This window comes from Babylonia areolata, chromosome 9 (assembly GCF_041734735.1).
Source record: "Babylonia areolata isolate BAREFJ2019XMU chromosome 9, ASM4173473v1, whole genome shotgun sequence".
NCBI classification, from domain to species: Eukaryota; Metazoa; Mollusca; class Gastropoda; order Neogastropoda; family Buccinidae; genus Babylonia; species Babylonia areolata.
The window spans coordinates 13279051-13294050 of NC_134884.1; the positions used below are offsets into that span (position 1 = coordinate 13279051).

Below are 15000 nucleotides of genomic sequence, written 5' to 3' on the forward strand. Positions count from 1 at the left end.
GTCTAACCTGGAGACTTTCTCACCTGGAGACTGTCTAACCTGGAGACTGTCTAACCTGGAGACTGTCTAACCTGGAGACTTTCTAACCTGGAGACTTTCTAACCTGGAGACTGTCTAACCTGGAGACTTTCTAACCTGGAGACTGTCTAACCTGGAGACTGTCTAACCTGGAGACTGTCTAACCTGGAGACTGTCTAACCTGGAGACTTTCTCACCTGGAGACTTTCTCACCTGGAGACTTTCTAACCTGGAGACTTTCTAACCTGGAGACTTTCTGCACCTGGAGACTTTCTAACCTGGAGACTTTCTCACCTGGAGACTTTCTAACCTGGAGACTGTCTAACCTGGAGACTTTCTAACCTGGAGACTTTCTAACCTGGAGACTTTCTGCACCTGGAGACTTTCTCACCTGGAGACTTTCTAACCTGGAGACTTTCTAACCTGGAGACTTTCTAACCTGGAGACTTTCTAACCTGGAGACTTTCTGCACCTGGAGACTTTCTAACCTGGAGACTTTCTACACCTGGAGACTTTCTACACCTGGAGACTGTCTCACCTGGAGACTTTCTAACCTGGAGACTGTCTAACCTGGAGACTGTCTAACCTGGAGACTGTCTAACCTGGAGACTGTCTAACCTGGAGACTTTCTAACCTGGAGACTTTCTAACCTGGAGACTGTCTCACCTGGAGACTTTCTAACCTGGAGACTTTCTAACCTGGAGACTGTCTAACCTGGAGACTTTCTAACCTGGAGACTTTCTAACCTGGAGACTGTCTCACCTGGAGACTTTCTAACCTGGAGACTTTCTAACCTGGAGACTGTCTAACCTGGAGACTGTCTAACCTGGAGACTGTCTAACCTGGAGACTTTCTCACCTGGAGACTGTCTCACCTGGAGACTTTCTCACCTGGAGACTTTCTCACCTGGAGACTGTCTCACCTGGAGACTGTCTCACCTGGAGACTTTCTCACCTGGAGACTGTCTCACCTGGAGACTTTCTAACCTGGAGACTGTCTCACCTGGAGACTTTCTAACCTGGAGACTTTCTGCACCTGGAGACTTTCTAACCTGGAGACTTTCTAACCTGGAGACTTTCTGCACCTGGAGACTTTCTAACCTGGAGACTTTCTCACCTGGAGACTTTCTCACCTGGAGACTTTCTAACCTGGAGACTTTCTAACCTGGAGACTTTCTCACCTGGAGACTTTCTCACCTGGAGACTTTCTAACCTGGAGACTTTCTAACCTGGAGACTTTCTCACCTGGAGACTGTCTCACCTGGAGACTGTCTAACCTGGAGACTTTCTAACCTGGAGACTTTCTAACCTGGAGACTGTCTCACCTGGAGACTTTCTCACCTGGAGACTTTCTACACCTGGAGACTTTCTAACCTGGAGACTTTCTAACCTGGAGACTTTCTAACCTGGAGACTTTCTGCAGATCACAATGTTCCAGTCCCATGTACGGACCGGAATTTTTACTCCACCTCTCACCCCCGCCACACCCCCGCCCCCTCCACCAGCCGTTGAGTGGTTGTTCTGGGTGCTGGTCACTCCGATCAGACGATGAACCGAGGCCCCGTGTGCGACATGCATTTACTGCACCGTGAACGATCCCAGGGCAACCAAAGGGTTGTCCCTGACATAGTGGTGTAGGGAGAGATAAAGAGCAGCCCGAATTTCACACAGAGAAATCTGTTGTGACAAAAAGTAACATACAATACAACACAATGCAATACAGTTTAATAGCCCTTTCTGACAAGTGAAGGCAGGGGTTGTGTCACGTGCTGTGAGCGTGGCACTGTAGCGGTTGAGTCGCTTGGTACAAGCAAAGACCTTTTTTTTTCCTGAACACAACTTTGGTGTGAGATAAACACCGTTGTGTACATATTGGGTTCGAGAAAGTTAACACCATTGTTGGCCCACACCTTCTCGCAACTTTCACGCTTTTCTAGCACATTGCGAGATTGCGTGGGGTTTGCGTTGAAGCACAGGGGGCACAGTTTCTCGCAAAGTGCAATAAAGCCAGGGATTGTGAGGAAGTGTGAGGTTAATTAACAGTCTGCACACGGCGTCAAGAACATTTGAATGTGAGACGAGAAAATCGCGATAGGGAAAAACGTTGTCGATTCTGCTGGTAAAATGTTCTTGGTTTTGCTTTTTATTTTGTTGTTTCTTTTATGTCAAAACCTGGAAACAGCATTCAGGTCTTCAATAACGCTTGCTCCTGCAGAAACATGCAGATGTAACATTGTTATATTTTTAGGGAGAAACATTTTCATTGTTTGCACTGGTTCTTTTCGCGTGCTTACAGTTCATAACTTTGGTTAATTACTGTATTATCTACAGATTGCACGAGGTGATTTTCTTGTATCGTACAAAAATTCAGGGGTTTTTTTTCTTTGGGGAATAAAAGCACTGAATTAGCCTTTCCAGTTATCCTCGAGCAGCGCACGTTGATTTGTACAGTTTTGCTCGAGAAAATGCAGCTGTCAAAAAGGCATTTACTCCTTGAATGTTTTGTGTATCGAGGTATCACTTCTTTTGTGAACTCTGACATTTACCTTCATTTAGATAACCTTAGTCAAGGTTGCAGTAAATGTCTGAATTTGTATGATGGCTTGCTGAGTCCTTCGTCACGTGTATGTCAGCATGTGATGACAGCCCGGTGGTGTTTGATTGGTTTAGAAACAATCAAAAATCAAAGTTTAGCATGAAAATTCATCATCGTGAAGGCATGTATATGTTAGGCTGTGATAGTAGTGTTGCATTTATTGTTCAAATACGATACTGATTTAAATTTTAGATTGGAAAAAAAGTTTGTTTGTAATCGTTTTAGCAAGGCCTTTGTAAGGTCTTAGGAACTAACACATTAGCATATGCATACTCTCTCGTCAGAAAATGTGAAACAGTTGCAATTAATCATAACTTTCCAACGATTTTTTTAATTTTCTAGTAAACTAAAATGTTGCACCTAGGAACCTCCATCATTGACTGTTAACTGTATAATTCATTCAATATGCAATAGTATGTGCATTTCACTAACGGTATTTGCAGTAGATGTCATCGTTTGAATAATGACTTTCGGATATTGACTCGAAACTAGACATAAATTGCGGGTCTAAAACTTTACAAAATAAAACGTTTTTGCATTTCTGTCTGAATGCGTTAGACACGTTTTTGCTGTACAATCGTTGGAATGGTGGGGACTAGTCAGGAAATCATATTTACACTTTGAAAACATGAAATTAGTCATATCAGTGACTGATTTGATAACCGTTAAGTCCTCTTGATCGAATTCTGTTAAGCTGCATGTGGTGTGTGGGTGGGTGTAAGAGAGAGAGAGAGAGAGAGAGAGAGAGAGAGAGAGAGATCGATTATGAAGTGCAAACCTCAGATAGGAAAGACAAAGACACACATAGACGAGGCAGTGTATTTAGCTGATATAGACTGTGTATCAGTATTAGTCTTAGTGCATTTGAACAGGACCCTTAGCCCGCCATTCCTCCACACAAACGTAGAGACCTGGCATGCACAGCATCAGTCACCAGACAACACAGCCTGTCTTCTGAACGTTGTCACCTTTGTGCCTGTGGCTGTCGTTTACAAACAAAAAACGCACATTGCTGTAGCGTCGTTTTCTCGCATGTAATTTTTTTTTCAGCACGGTTCCGGCGCTTCCATTGCTTTTTCGAGAATCTTATCAGTCCAAGACTGTGTCAACATACCATGATCATTGTTCCATCGTATTTGTTTGTCTTGATCCTTTTCCGTGTATTTTGTAGATTTATTCTTTGTACGGCATGGATGGAATGGGAATGTGTGTTGTGTAGAACCATGTATCAGGCTGCCTTGTGCCATGGAGTGCCTCTTGTATCTTTAATTCTGTTCAACAAATCGTTTTATGTACACAAGTAGCGCTTCTTTCATTTCTGGAATGTTCATATGTATCTTATATAGTTTAATGATTTATTTGCTGTTTATTTTACCAGCTGGTCAAGTCCGTTTGTGTTTGTATGTTGCTGTGTTTCTTTCGAAATCATATATGAAGACTTTCGATTCAGAAAACATAGATTTCATAGAAAAGTGGATTTGTGGAGGAAATGAATTTTCTCTTGTGAAAGCTGAAAAATGGATAAGGTGGTGGAATCATTCTGAGCCGCTGGCTACTGGCCCCTGTAGAAATGAGAGCAGTGTGGTGTACATTTGATGTGTATTAACCACTTCTTTATACTTTCAAGAGATGCAGCTGATCTTAATGAACAGAATTAATGCACTCCCAAGAGGAAGAGGTGCAAACACAGAAAGGTGACAGATAATGTGACCATGTATAAAGTCTTGTCTTCAAAAAAGGACAACCTTTCACAAGCATACTCTTCAACAGCTGTCAAGAGATCAGTTGTTTTTAAAATTTGGATGCAAGCGTATTAACAATAATTTGTTCCTTAGGTTGTCTAAAAATAAACTGGTTCCTGCTGCGTTAAAAGACTAAATGTTGAAGGTCCCATGCCTTATACAATCGAAGAAGCAGCAAATTTATACTCTGTGTGTCAAGGGCCCGGTATAGGAAGGCGGGGCCCAGTCCTCTCCTTCCATCGTTTTAGCCTTTCTTGAACTATGTGGGTACCCATTACACCTGTTTAGAGTGATGAAAGTCGGAATTTGTTTATGATTATCTATGTGATAGCCGTTTATTCCGTGTCCATGAGTCACGCTCTTGTATGCTTGGCTCGTATAGCGAAATCCGAACTTTTCAATGTGTTTTGTTGTTCGTTTGTTTTGCAATGATCAGCTGGTTGTAGACAGTCATTGTTTTCGTGGTGTTTCCTTTATCAGATTATGGGTATTTCCTAGCCCAGTTTTAATTTTCATCAGTCATAACTTGATTTGTTGTCGCGGTTTACTTACTGTGATTATTACTGATGAATGTTGTTGGATGGCAGGGAATGAGTTTGATGGTAGTTGGTAGATAATTCATTGTTGTGACCTGATCACAGTGATCCCAGCTTGTTGATCATGTTGGTTTGCATAAATGATTTAACATAAGTATTGTTGACTCTATGTTTAACTTGGTTTGCCTACAATGATTAAACATAGACATTGTTGACTGTTTTAACGCAAATTGTGTGACAACATTGCAGCCATGCGCGAATACATGCTGACAGTCCTTGCCGTGTCTGTTGGAAATGACACGCCTTTTGGTTTCCCTCCTCTCTCACTGTTGCTCCCCTGTTATCTTGAAACTCGCAGTTGTAACTTTGCTGAAGTTTCGTCCTTTCCTGTTAGATTTTCTTTGTCTGTAGTCCCCCGAAGTTCGCGTTATTTGTTGTGCCCCCAAAATTCATGTTATTTGCAGTCTCTCAAAATTCGTGTTTATTGCAGTTCATCAAAATTAAGGTTAGAATGGCCCACCCCCCACCCCCCCTCGACCCTCAGCCCCCAGCGCCTCCCCTTTCCCCCAAATAATATTGCTTATAGTCTCTCAAAATTCACATTGATGGGTATTAGTTTCTCAAAATGTGTGTCAATTGTAGCCCCATAGCAGTCATGTTATCTGTAGCCCCTCACAATTCCTGTCCTTACACCCCATGCCCAGCCTACCGCTTAGTCCGTCACAGATTTGAAAACAAGCCAGAAGATAACAACAACAAAACCTTTGGGTGAAAGGGTGACATGTGAGAACATTAACAGGAACACAATGCGCAAAATGAAAACTCTGATCAGTAACCAGCTTGGCTGGGTCAGCGTGATTGATCCCTTTTTAAATGACATTTGAGCTTTTTATATACATCACTGTGTCGGTTCTTTTCTGGTAAAGCGTAAAACACGGTGTACAAGAAATTCATGTGAATGCAATTTCTCCAGTGATAAGCTTCTTTCGATATAGCTTCCATCCCACGTGGCAGTTTTGTGTGAAAAAAACCCCGCAATAATTGTAGTCCCTTTAGACGACAAAATAATATAACTTCGTGTCAGATCAGTTAAGAGTAATGCACGATCATCATGAAAGCATTTAATGGGCCCTTGCAACAGCAGGCGCTTGGCTTGCGCGGCGCATAGTGCTCAATGTCGTCATACCTGTAGACTATAATACAGCTGTCGTTATCAGAGATATCTGTCTGTACCTTCGTCCATCGCTCTCTCTTATTTATTTATTTATTTATTTATTCATTCATTCATTCATTCATTTATAGAGTAGTCTTTTTAGCTAGTATCATTTCAAACGCAATGTTCAGTGTAAAAAAAAAATGTTGTACGAATTCCGTGATGTCGTTATAGCCGGCTCAACTTCCGCCCGTTTTTTAAAAAAAATCTCAGACATTTGATATTTTGATATCTTTTACGAAAATTATCGTGGACAACACATTATTCTATTCATGACATGTTTCAAAACCGAAGGCAAAAAAAAAAAAAAAAAAAATCGATGTTATCGACATTTAGGTTTATTTTTCCATAAAATTATCATGAACATTATGCACCCCCGTAATACCATCACATTGCTCGGTACTAGTCACTTCCCAACACACACACACACACACACACACAAGAAAGATACAGAGAGAGAGACCGAGAAATGGAAAGAGGAAAAGAGAGAGAGGGGGAGTGGGGAGGGCTGAACGAAGAACGCCTTCGACTGACATATCAAAATCCTCACCGACATGACCAGTGTCCTCGTGAAAACAGAGAAAGGTGTATCCACTTATGAAAAAGAGAAGAAAAAGAAAAGCAAAAGCAAGCATGAGAAAAGCATCCTTATCTCCCGCCCAAAAAATGAAATTGAAAAAAAAAGTTTTTATCTTGTATTTTTTCAACGCGATGTGACCCCCCAAAACTTGAACAGTGTCAGGGATATCTCTGGTAACGTGGCGGATGTGTGCTTGTGCTTGCACGCTAACCGTGGACATTTGATTTGTTGTTTTTTGTTCTATTTTGTTCGCCCTGTGTCCCCTCCCTTGGGCAGGACCAGGCGGGAGACAGTAGGCAAGTGGACGAGGTAGGCAATGAGTCTGTGTTGGAAGATGGTTGTCTTTGTGCTTTCTGCTTGTCTCCTGTTTTGTCCTCCTCCTCCTCCTCCTGCTTCTTCTTCACATCCTTCCACTTTTCACACGTCTTTCCTCTCACCAGCCTTCCTTCTTGCCTGTCTCATTCTTGTATGGAGGTTATATGGATGGGATTTTGGATGGATGGATGGATGGGGTGGATGGTATTGTTTAATCAATTTTCACAGCCAGTCAGTTTAGAGTGCAAAAGTCCCTTGTGCTGTAAGCACAGAAAAGATGGTGTCCAAAAATAACTGGGGATTCCCATGTGATGTGTAGATAAATGATGGCCTGTCCTACCACGGAAGATTAAGAGCAGTAGGTTCGTGGATAACAGACCCATGATCTGGTCGCATTTCACTAACATAGGTGCTCTGCCTGGCTGGTGGTGAAATGCTACTTTTGTCAGTGAAAGGGTTTTACTATATACACGACAGAATGGATACATGGACGGATGGGTGATATCACTGTTCACAGCAATGACCCCGTGCAGCATGTGCTGAGCCTAACCACAGTGTTGGTTTCATGAAGCACAAGTTAGCTCCCCATACCTCTCCCCATCTGACTTTAGTTCAGATGTAGCGTGGCCCATGTGTCTCAATATGCACACCCTCACCCCTCCTTGGGACTGAAACTGAAGACCGTGTTACAAAACTGGGTCACTTGACTACTCAGTAATATTAAAAATGGCACTGCACAAAAACGAACAACTCACCGTTCTGAAGTCAATGGGTGCTTTACTAGAAGTAGATAAGAAACAAAACAAACTTAAGATGAACGTGGTCAAAGAATTGTGTTGTTTCTAACACAGCTGGTAGCAAGGCATCACGAGGGGCGACGACAATGGGGAGCACAACAAAGAAACAGGGGGGCGGGGGGGGGGGGGGGGGGGGGCAGGGGGGAAGGAAGAAAGAGGAGAACAGACAATGATATTTGCCATGTCAGAATCGTATTTCAAGCAGACAAAACAAGTTTTCATTTGGGTTGCAGCTAACAGCTGCAAATCATTTCGAAGGTAATAAAACCAGTGGCTGAAACCACTAAGGATATAAATTTCATTCAAAAGTTTCAAATGTGCAGTGTTTGTCTATACTCTGTGTGTGTGTGTGTGTGTGTGTGTGTGTGTGTGTGTGTGTGTGTGTGTGTGTGTGTGTGTGTGTGTGTGTGTGTGTGTGTGTTTTCATCATCATCATCTTCTTCTTCTTTTCCTCTTTGAAACACTACTTGGTCTCTGGTGTGTCCATGTCTGTGTGTGGTGAATGGTGCCATTGTTCTATCCGGATCACAGAACTTTGCATATAGCATGCTATTCAGTGTTGTATATAACTTTCAACGGACAAATAACATTTATCACAAGAGATATCAGTGACATTCTCCAACCCCAGCTATCACAGCAATACAGGTCAATGTAAACAGCAGTGCAGCATTGCACGCGAGACGTTTTACATTTATAAAATATGTTCTGATTCTGTATTGTTTTTTATCCCCACCCTCAGTTCTCGCTTTGGGTGGAGTTGTGGTTTTTAAAAATGAATTCTTCCAGCTTGACGATTTTAACTGAGATGTGAAACTGCTGGACAGCAGGAAGTGAAGAAGGCCAATGTTTTTGTTGTAGACGAAGTTAGACCTGTCAGCTTTGCTTCGTTTGGTTTTGGCTTATTCTGGGCTGTTGTTGTCTTCTTGTCGTGTGTGCTGCGCAGGTAGAGTGAGCCTTGATCTTTTGCGTTGGCTTGCTTGTTCTGTTCTGGATGGGTTATAAACTGTGTTTGAACATTTTAATTCTGTCTTCTCACAAGTCTTTTTCATGACATCTTCATTCTCGCCGTCGTCTTCGTCGTCATTGTTGTTGTTGTTTTTACATTCGGAGATATTCGTGTTGGTTGTATGCGTGGCTGTTTTTTCAGTGTGAGTCTGGTTGTAATTGTTCTTTTAAACGATACCGATGCTGCGTGTCTGTAGACGTATTCTTACACGGTATAATTTGTAATTATTATTGTCCCTAATCCTGTCGTTGTTTATAGATTTACGGCCCGTGACATGTGATTTTTAATGTTTCGCAAAATGCGCATATTTTATTGTCCCATTGTCACCCATAGTGATTAGTCTTGAAATGAAACCAGTCAAAACAAATTAGCTTCATTGGTCAACACCCAGTGCCAGAAAGTGTGAGGAAGGAAGTATGGAGGTAGGATGTACAAAAACAGACATGGGAAGGAATGGAAATGTCCAAATATGGAAGCGGAAAGGAATGGACGTCTTCTCAATGGAAAGGGGAGGGAGGGAATGCTACAGGCATGGACAAAGGAAAGGAATGGACGTCTTCTCCATGGAAAGGGGAGGGGGGAATGCTACAGGCATGGACAGAGGAAAGGAATGGACGTCTTCTCACATGGAAAGGGGAGGGAATGCTACAGGCATGGACAGAGGAAAGGAATGAACGTCTTCTCCATGGAAAGGGGAGGGGGGGAATGCTACAGGCATGGACAGAGGAAAGGAATGGACGTCTTCTCACATGGAAAGGGGAGGGAGGGAATGCTACAGGCATGGACAGAGGAAAGGAATGGACGTCTTCTCACATGGAAAGGGGAGGGGGGAATGCTACAGGCATGGACAAAGGAAAGGAATGGACGTCTTCTCCATGGAAAGGGGAGGGGGGAATGCTACAGGCATGGACAAAGGAAAGGAATGGACGTCTTCTCACATGGAAAGGGGAGGGAGGGAATGCTACAGGCATGGACAAAGGAAAGGAATGGACGTCTTCTCACATGGAAAGGGGAGGGGGGAATGCTACAGGCATGGACAAAGGAAAGGAATGGACGTCTTCTCCATGGAAAGGGGAGGGGGGGAATGCTACAGGCATGGACAGAGGTAAGGAATGGACGTCTTCTCCATGGAAAGGGGAGCGGGGAATGCTACAGGCATGGACAGAGGTAAGGAATGGACGTCTTCTCCATGGAAAGGGGAGGGAGGGAATGCTACAGGCATGGACAAAGCAAAGGAATGGACGTCTTCTCACATGGAAAGGGGAGGGAATGCTACAGGCATGGACAAAGGAAAGGAATTGACATCTTCTCCATGGAAAGGGGAGGGGGGAATGCTACAGGCATGGACAAAGGAAAGGAATGGACGTCTTCTCACATGGAAAGGGGAGGGGGGAATGCTACAGGCATGGACAAAGGAAAGGAATGGACGTCTTCTCACATGGAAAGGGGAGGGGGGGAATGCTACAGGCATGGACAAAGGAAAGGAATGGACGTCTTCTCCATGGAAAGGGGAGGGAATGCTACAGGCATGGACAGAGGAAAGGATGGAAGTCTTCTCCATGGAAAGGGGAGGGGGGAATGCTACAGGCATGGACAAAGGAAAGGAATGGACGTCTTCTCCATGGAAAGGGGAGGGAGGGAATGCTACAGGCATGGACAAAGGAAAGGAATGGACGTCTTCTCACATGGAAAGGGGAGGGAATGCTACAGGCATGGACAAAGGAAAGGAATTGACATCTTCTCCATGGAAAGGGGAGGGGGGAATGCTACAGGCATGGACAAAGGAAAGGAATGGACGTCTTCTCACATGGAAAGGGGAGGGGGGAATGCTACAGGCATGGACAAAGGAAAGGAATGGACGTCTTCTCACATGGAAAGGGGAGGGAGGGAATGCTACAGGCATGGACAAAGGAAAGGAATGGACGTCTTCTCCATGGAAAGGGGAGGGAATGCTACAGGCATGGACAGAGGAAAGGATGGAAGTCTTCTCCATGGAAAGGGGAGGGGGGGAATGCTACAGGCATGGACAAAGGAAAGGAATGGACATCTTCTCCATGGAAAGGGGAGGGAATGCTACAGGCATGGACAGAGGAAAGGATGGAAGTCTTCTCCATGGAAAGGGGAGGGGGGAATGCTACAGGCATGGACAGAGGAAAGGAATGGACGTCTTCTCCATGGAAAGGGGAGGGGGGAATGCTACAGGAATGGACAAAGGAAGGGATGGAAGTCTCAGTTGATGGAAATATGTGAAGTGAAAGAAAATTGAAGTATACGAATACGCAAGCCAAAATCCGTGTGTTCAGAAATGGAAACGGGAGGAAGTAGAATTGTAGGGAAACGAAATCGGATGGAGTGGAAGTATAATAATAATAATAATGGTAATTATATAGCGCTGAATCTTATGCAGAGACAAATCAAAGCGCTTTCGCGCAAGTCATTCACACGCATGCATAACTCTAAAACTGGAGAAACTGAAGATGAGGAAGAGGCAGGGAAGGGGAGTTAGTTTGGGAAGAGGTGGGTTTTAAGGCCAGACTTGAAAGAACTGAGTGTGGAGACTTGACGAAGCGAAAGAGGAAGTTCATTCCAATTGCAAGGAGAAAGAACGGCGGCCAACAGTCGAGTGTTTGAATCTGGGTATGCGTAAACAGAGTGGATCCGAAGCCGATCGTAGTGAGCGAGATGGAGTGTAGAGGTGAAGGCAGCCGCAGAGATAGGAAGGTGCAGATTTGTGAATACATCTATAAAAATAGAGTGCTGATCTTGTACTTTATTCGGTGTAGTATACAGGAATGGACATGGAAGGGGGTGGATGTGTACAGGAATGGACATGGAAGGGGGTGGAAGTGTACAGGAATGGACATGGAAAGGGGTGGAAGTGTACAGGAATAGACATGGAAGGGGGTGGAAGTGTACAGGAATAGACATGGAAGGGGGTGGAAGTGTACAGGAATAGACATGGAAGGGGGTGGAAGTGTACAGGAATAGACATGGAAGGGAGTGGAAGTGTACAGGAATAGACATGGAAGGGGGTGGAAGTGTACAGGAATAGACATGGAAGGGGGTGGAGGTGTACAGGAATAGACATGGAAGGGGGTGGAAGTGTACAGGAATAGACATGGAAAGGGGTGGAAGTGTACAGGAATGGACATGGAAGGGGGTGGAAGTGTACAGGAATAGACATGGAAGGGGGTGGAAGTGTACAGGAATGACATGGAAGGGGGTGGAAGTGTACAGGAATGGACATGGAAGCGAACTGAAGCTCTCGGAAATGGAAGCGGAAGGGTGTGTGAGTGAATGGGAAAGTTAGGAATAGACATGGAAGGGGGAGGGAAGTGTACAGGAATGGACAGGAAGGGATGGAAGTTTACAGGAATGGACATGGAAGCGAACTGAAGCTCTCGGAAATGGAAGCGGAAGGGTGTGTGAGTGAATGGGAATGGAGGAGAAGTGGTGTGTCAGGGGATGAAGGAGTGGAAGGGGGGTGGGGAGGTGAGGGAGGGGGGGGGGCAGCACGGAACACGTGACAGGAGGAACATCACTGACCGGGTGCACCAATGATCAGCTCAAAAAGCTAACAGTGTCACGACTTTTCAACAGACAGAAATACTCCGCTTGAACTACGAAGTCTCTTCTTGTCATCTTGGTGAACGGTCGGCCTTCTCGGGAACTGTTGACTGTTACCCACACTTCAGAGGTAAATGGAGACCGCTGGTGGGGTGGGGAGGAGTGGAGCAAAAATGAATTTTCATCACTCGGGACTCGAACCTGACCCCTGAGTCCTCCATCCCTCAGGCTGTCCTGTCATGGGAAGGAAGGAAGGGAGCCCATTCGCAGAAGTTGTACTCCAGTTGACTGCCCTTGTTACTGAGTGCCGGAAAAAGGGAGACCGTGTTGTATGGTTTGGCCTTGGTGTCGTGCGAGATTGATATGGTTTGTGCCTAGCTTTCCATGTTATTTCAGGCCGTGGGTGGATTTTTGTTGCTGTGTGCATGAGGGATGTGGGTAGATGGTTGGATTTGTATTGTAGGTACTGCTCACCATTTTCTGCATCGTTCATCTTGAATTACCATTTTTATTTGTTCCTCACTACTGTTGTCACTGCTGTCAGAGGTAGTCTCACAATCATTGTTATTATTTTACTGTTAGTTTATACTTGTCTTTAGTTCTAATGGTCATCAGTAGTATAAAATTTTAAAAGACCCAGCAGTTGTGGTAATAGTAGTAGCGTTTGATTGCCAGTTTGTAGATCGTTGTCCATGTTAGCAGGGTCGTCTGTTGTAGTAGCAGTAGTAATAGCTGGAAAAGAAGTAGCAGAAACAGTCGCGGTTGTGCTGGCATTATTATTGTTGTCGTTGAATAGACGGCTTCTAAGTTGTCCACAATGTTGTTTTGTTTTTTTGTTTTTTGTTAACTTTGTCATCGTCGTTGCTGTCATTGGCACTACCATTCAGAACTAGGTCAGAGTTCCTGGTGGGGGTTTGGTGATGGGTGGCGGTGTTATGGTGGAGGGTACTGATGATAACGACCACTTTGTTCTCATTATTTTTGTTTACTCAGTATTATTGTTTGTATTATTGTTTTGTTTGTATCAGCATCGCCATCTTTTCGCTATTCATATTATTTCGGGTACAACTGTTTGCCATTCAGTGTTCGGTTACTGTAGATGGTGTAGGTACACAGGCAGCAGGGTGACTGAGGGGTGTGTGGTGACAGGTAGTGAAAGACCTGGTGACCATCTTCCCCGTGCTCAGAGACTGGCTGGCCGACTTCCTGTCACAGAACTGCACCATGACGGCCTCCATGATTGGCCGTAACCTGCTGATTGAACAGGTGCCCCAGTGTGTTTGTGTGGATGGGGGGGTGGGGGGGGGGGGGAGGATGTATGTGTGTGTGTTTGTGTGTGTGTGTGTGTGTGTGCTTGTAACCTGCTCTTGAGAAGGTGCGTGTGCGTGTGCGTGTGTGTGTGTGTGTGTGTGCGTGTGCGCGACTGCTTTAGTAATTGGTTGTAACCCGCTCTTGAGAAGGTGTCCATGTCACGTTGTGTGTGTGTGTGTGTGTGTGTGTGTGCGTGCGTGCGTGCGTGTGTGCGTCTGTTTCCTAACTTTTTTTCATCCCTGACCTGAAAAGTGACCATTTCCAAAGCATATCAAAATCTTTGCTTTATTATATTCAAAACAATCATATAAATCTCCATGTTCATTGACTGTGACAAGTCATTGCCAGCTGATTGTATCACGATTTGGCAACGATAGCTTCTTACACATTGTTGTTAAGTCAGAATTTGTTGTCCACTGATTTCACCCATTTATATAGTTTGCTTATTGTTCTTCTTTGTTGGTGCATATTTGTTTACAGTTCCAATTTACCACTGGATATATTAAAATCAATGGTGTTACTGAAATAACGCTGATGTGTTTAAGTCAATGTTCGTTGTTTAAATATCATAGTATTCATAGATGTCTTAATGTGAACGTTCGTTGTTTAAATAGTATTACAATCGTATTGTCCATATTTGCCATATATCCCCCCGTGTTACCGCCTCCATGTTCCTCTTTGTGCTTTCTGACAGTGCAGTATAAATTGATCCGACAGTGAAGGACAGCTGGAATCAGTGTACAGTTGTCGGTGTTGTTTCACCATGACCCTGTGTACATGCCCGTGGTGTGTGCCTCACCCAGGTTCTGAGGCTGTTGCACCACTTGGTCAAGTTCGGCTACTACATGGACCTGGACGACGTGCGCAAGTTGTTGCCTCCCTTGCTCAGCTTGCTGGACGGTCGACACGACGTGCCTTACCCCAAGGATAAAGGCAAAGGTACTTCGTCCTTTTGCCTTCCCCTCCACACATAGCTGAATGAATTTCTCTTGTTGAGATAATAAAGTATTCTGTATCTGTGTCTGTATCTTAAGTCCACCCCCATCAAAAAGCACATGGGCAAAGATACCTTTACCCTACTACCTTACCCAGTTCTTTCCACGTCCAGCCCCTTGTTTTCAATGTGCAATGTCTCTCCTCACCCCTCACCCCCCCACGCCCCCCCTCCCCGCCCCAACCCCCTCCGCCATCTTCTGTATCCATGCCTAATTGACAGTGGAGACGATTCTTTCAGTCAGTCCGAAATCTCTTCTTCTTATTTTTCTATCTTTATTTCTTTCATTTGATATTTGATCTGCACTGCTAAAAAAAAAAGGCTCT

General features: G+C 44.4%; 1 protein-coding gene across 5 annotated transcripts in view; it reads left to right on the forward strand.

The window, feature by feature from the left end:
- The window catches only part of LOC143286064 (inositol 1,4,5-trisphosphate-gated calcium channel ITPR3-like), a 392528-nt gene that overhangs the window by 304185 nt on the left and 73343 nt on the right, over positions 1-15000 (forward strand). For 3 of the 5 annotated variants that reach the window (XM_076593621.1, XM_076593622.1, XM_076593624.1), the window contains exons 24-26: positions 6961-6993; positions 13519-13635; positions 14484-14619. In XM_076593621.1, the coding sequence (XP_076449736.1) occupies positions 6961-6993; positions 13519-13635; positions 14484-14619 (286 nt within the window). The remainder of the gene's footprint in view (positions 1-6960; positions 6994-13518; positions 13636-14483; positions 14620-15000) is intronic. The other 2 variants (XM_076593623.1, XM_076593625.1) reach the window with 1 other exon arrangement.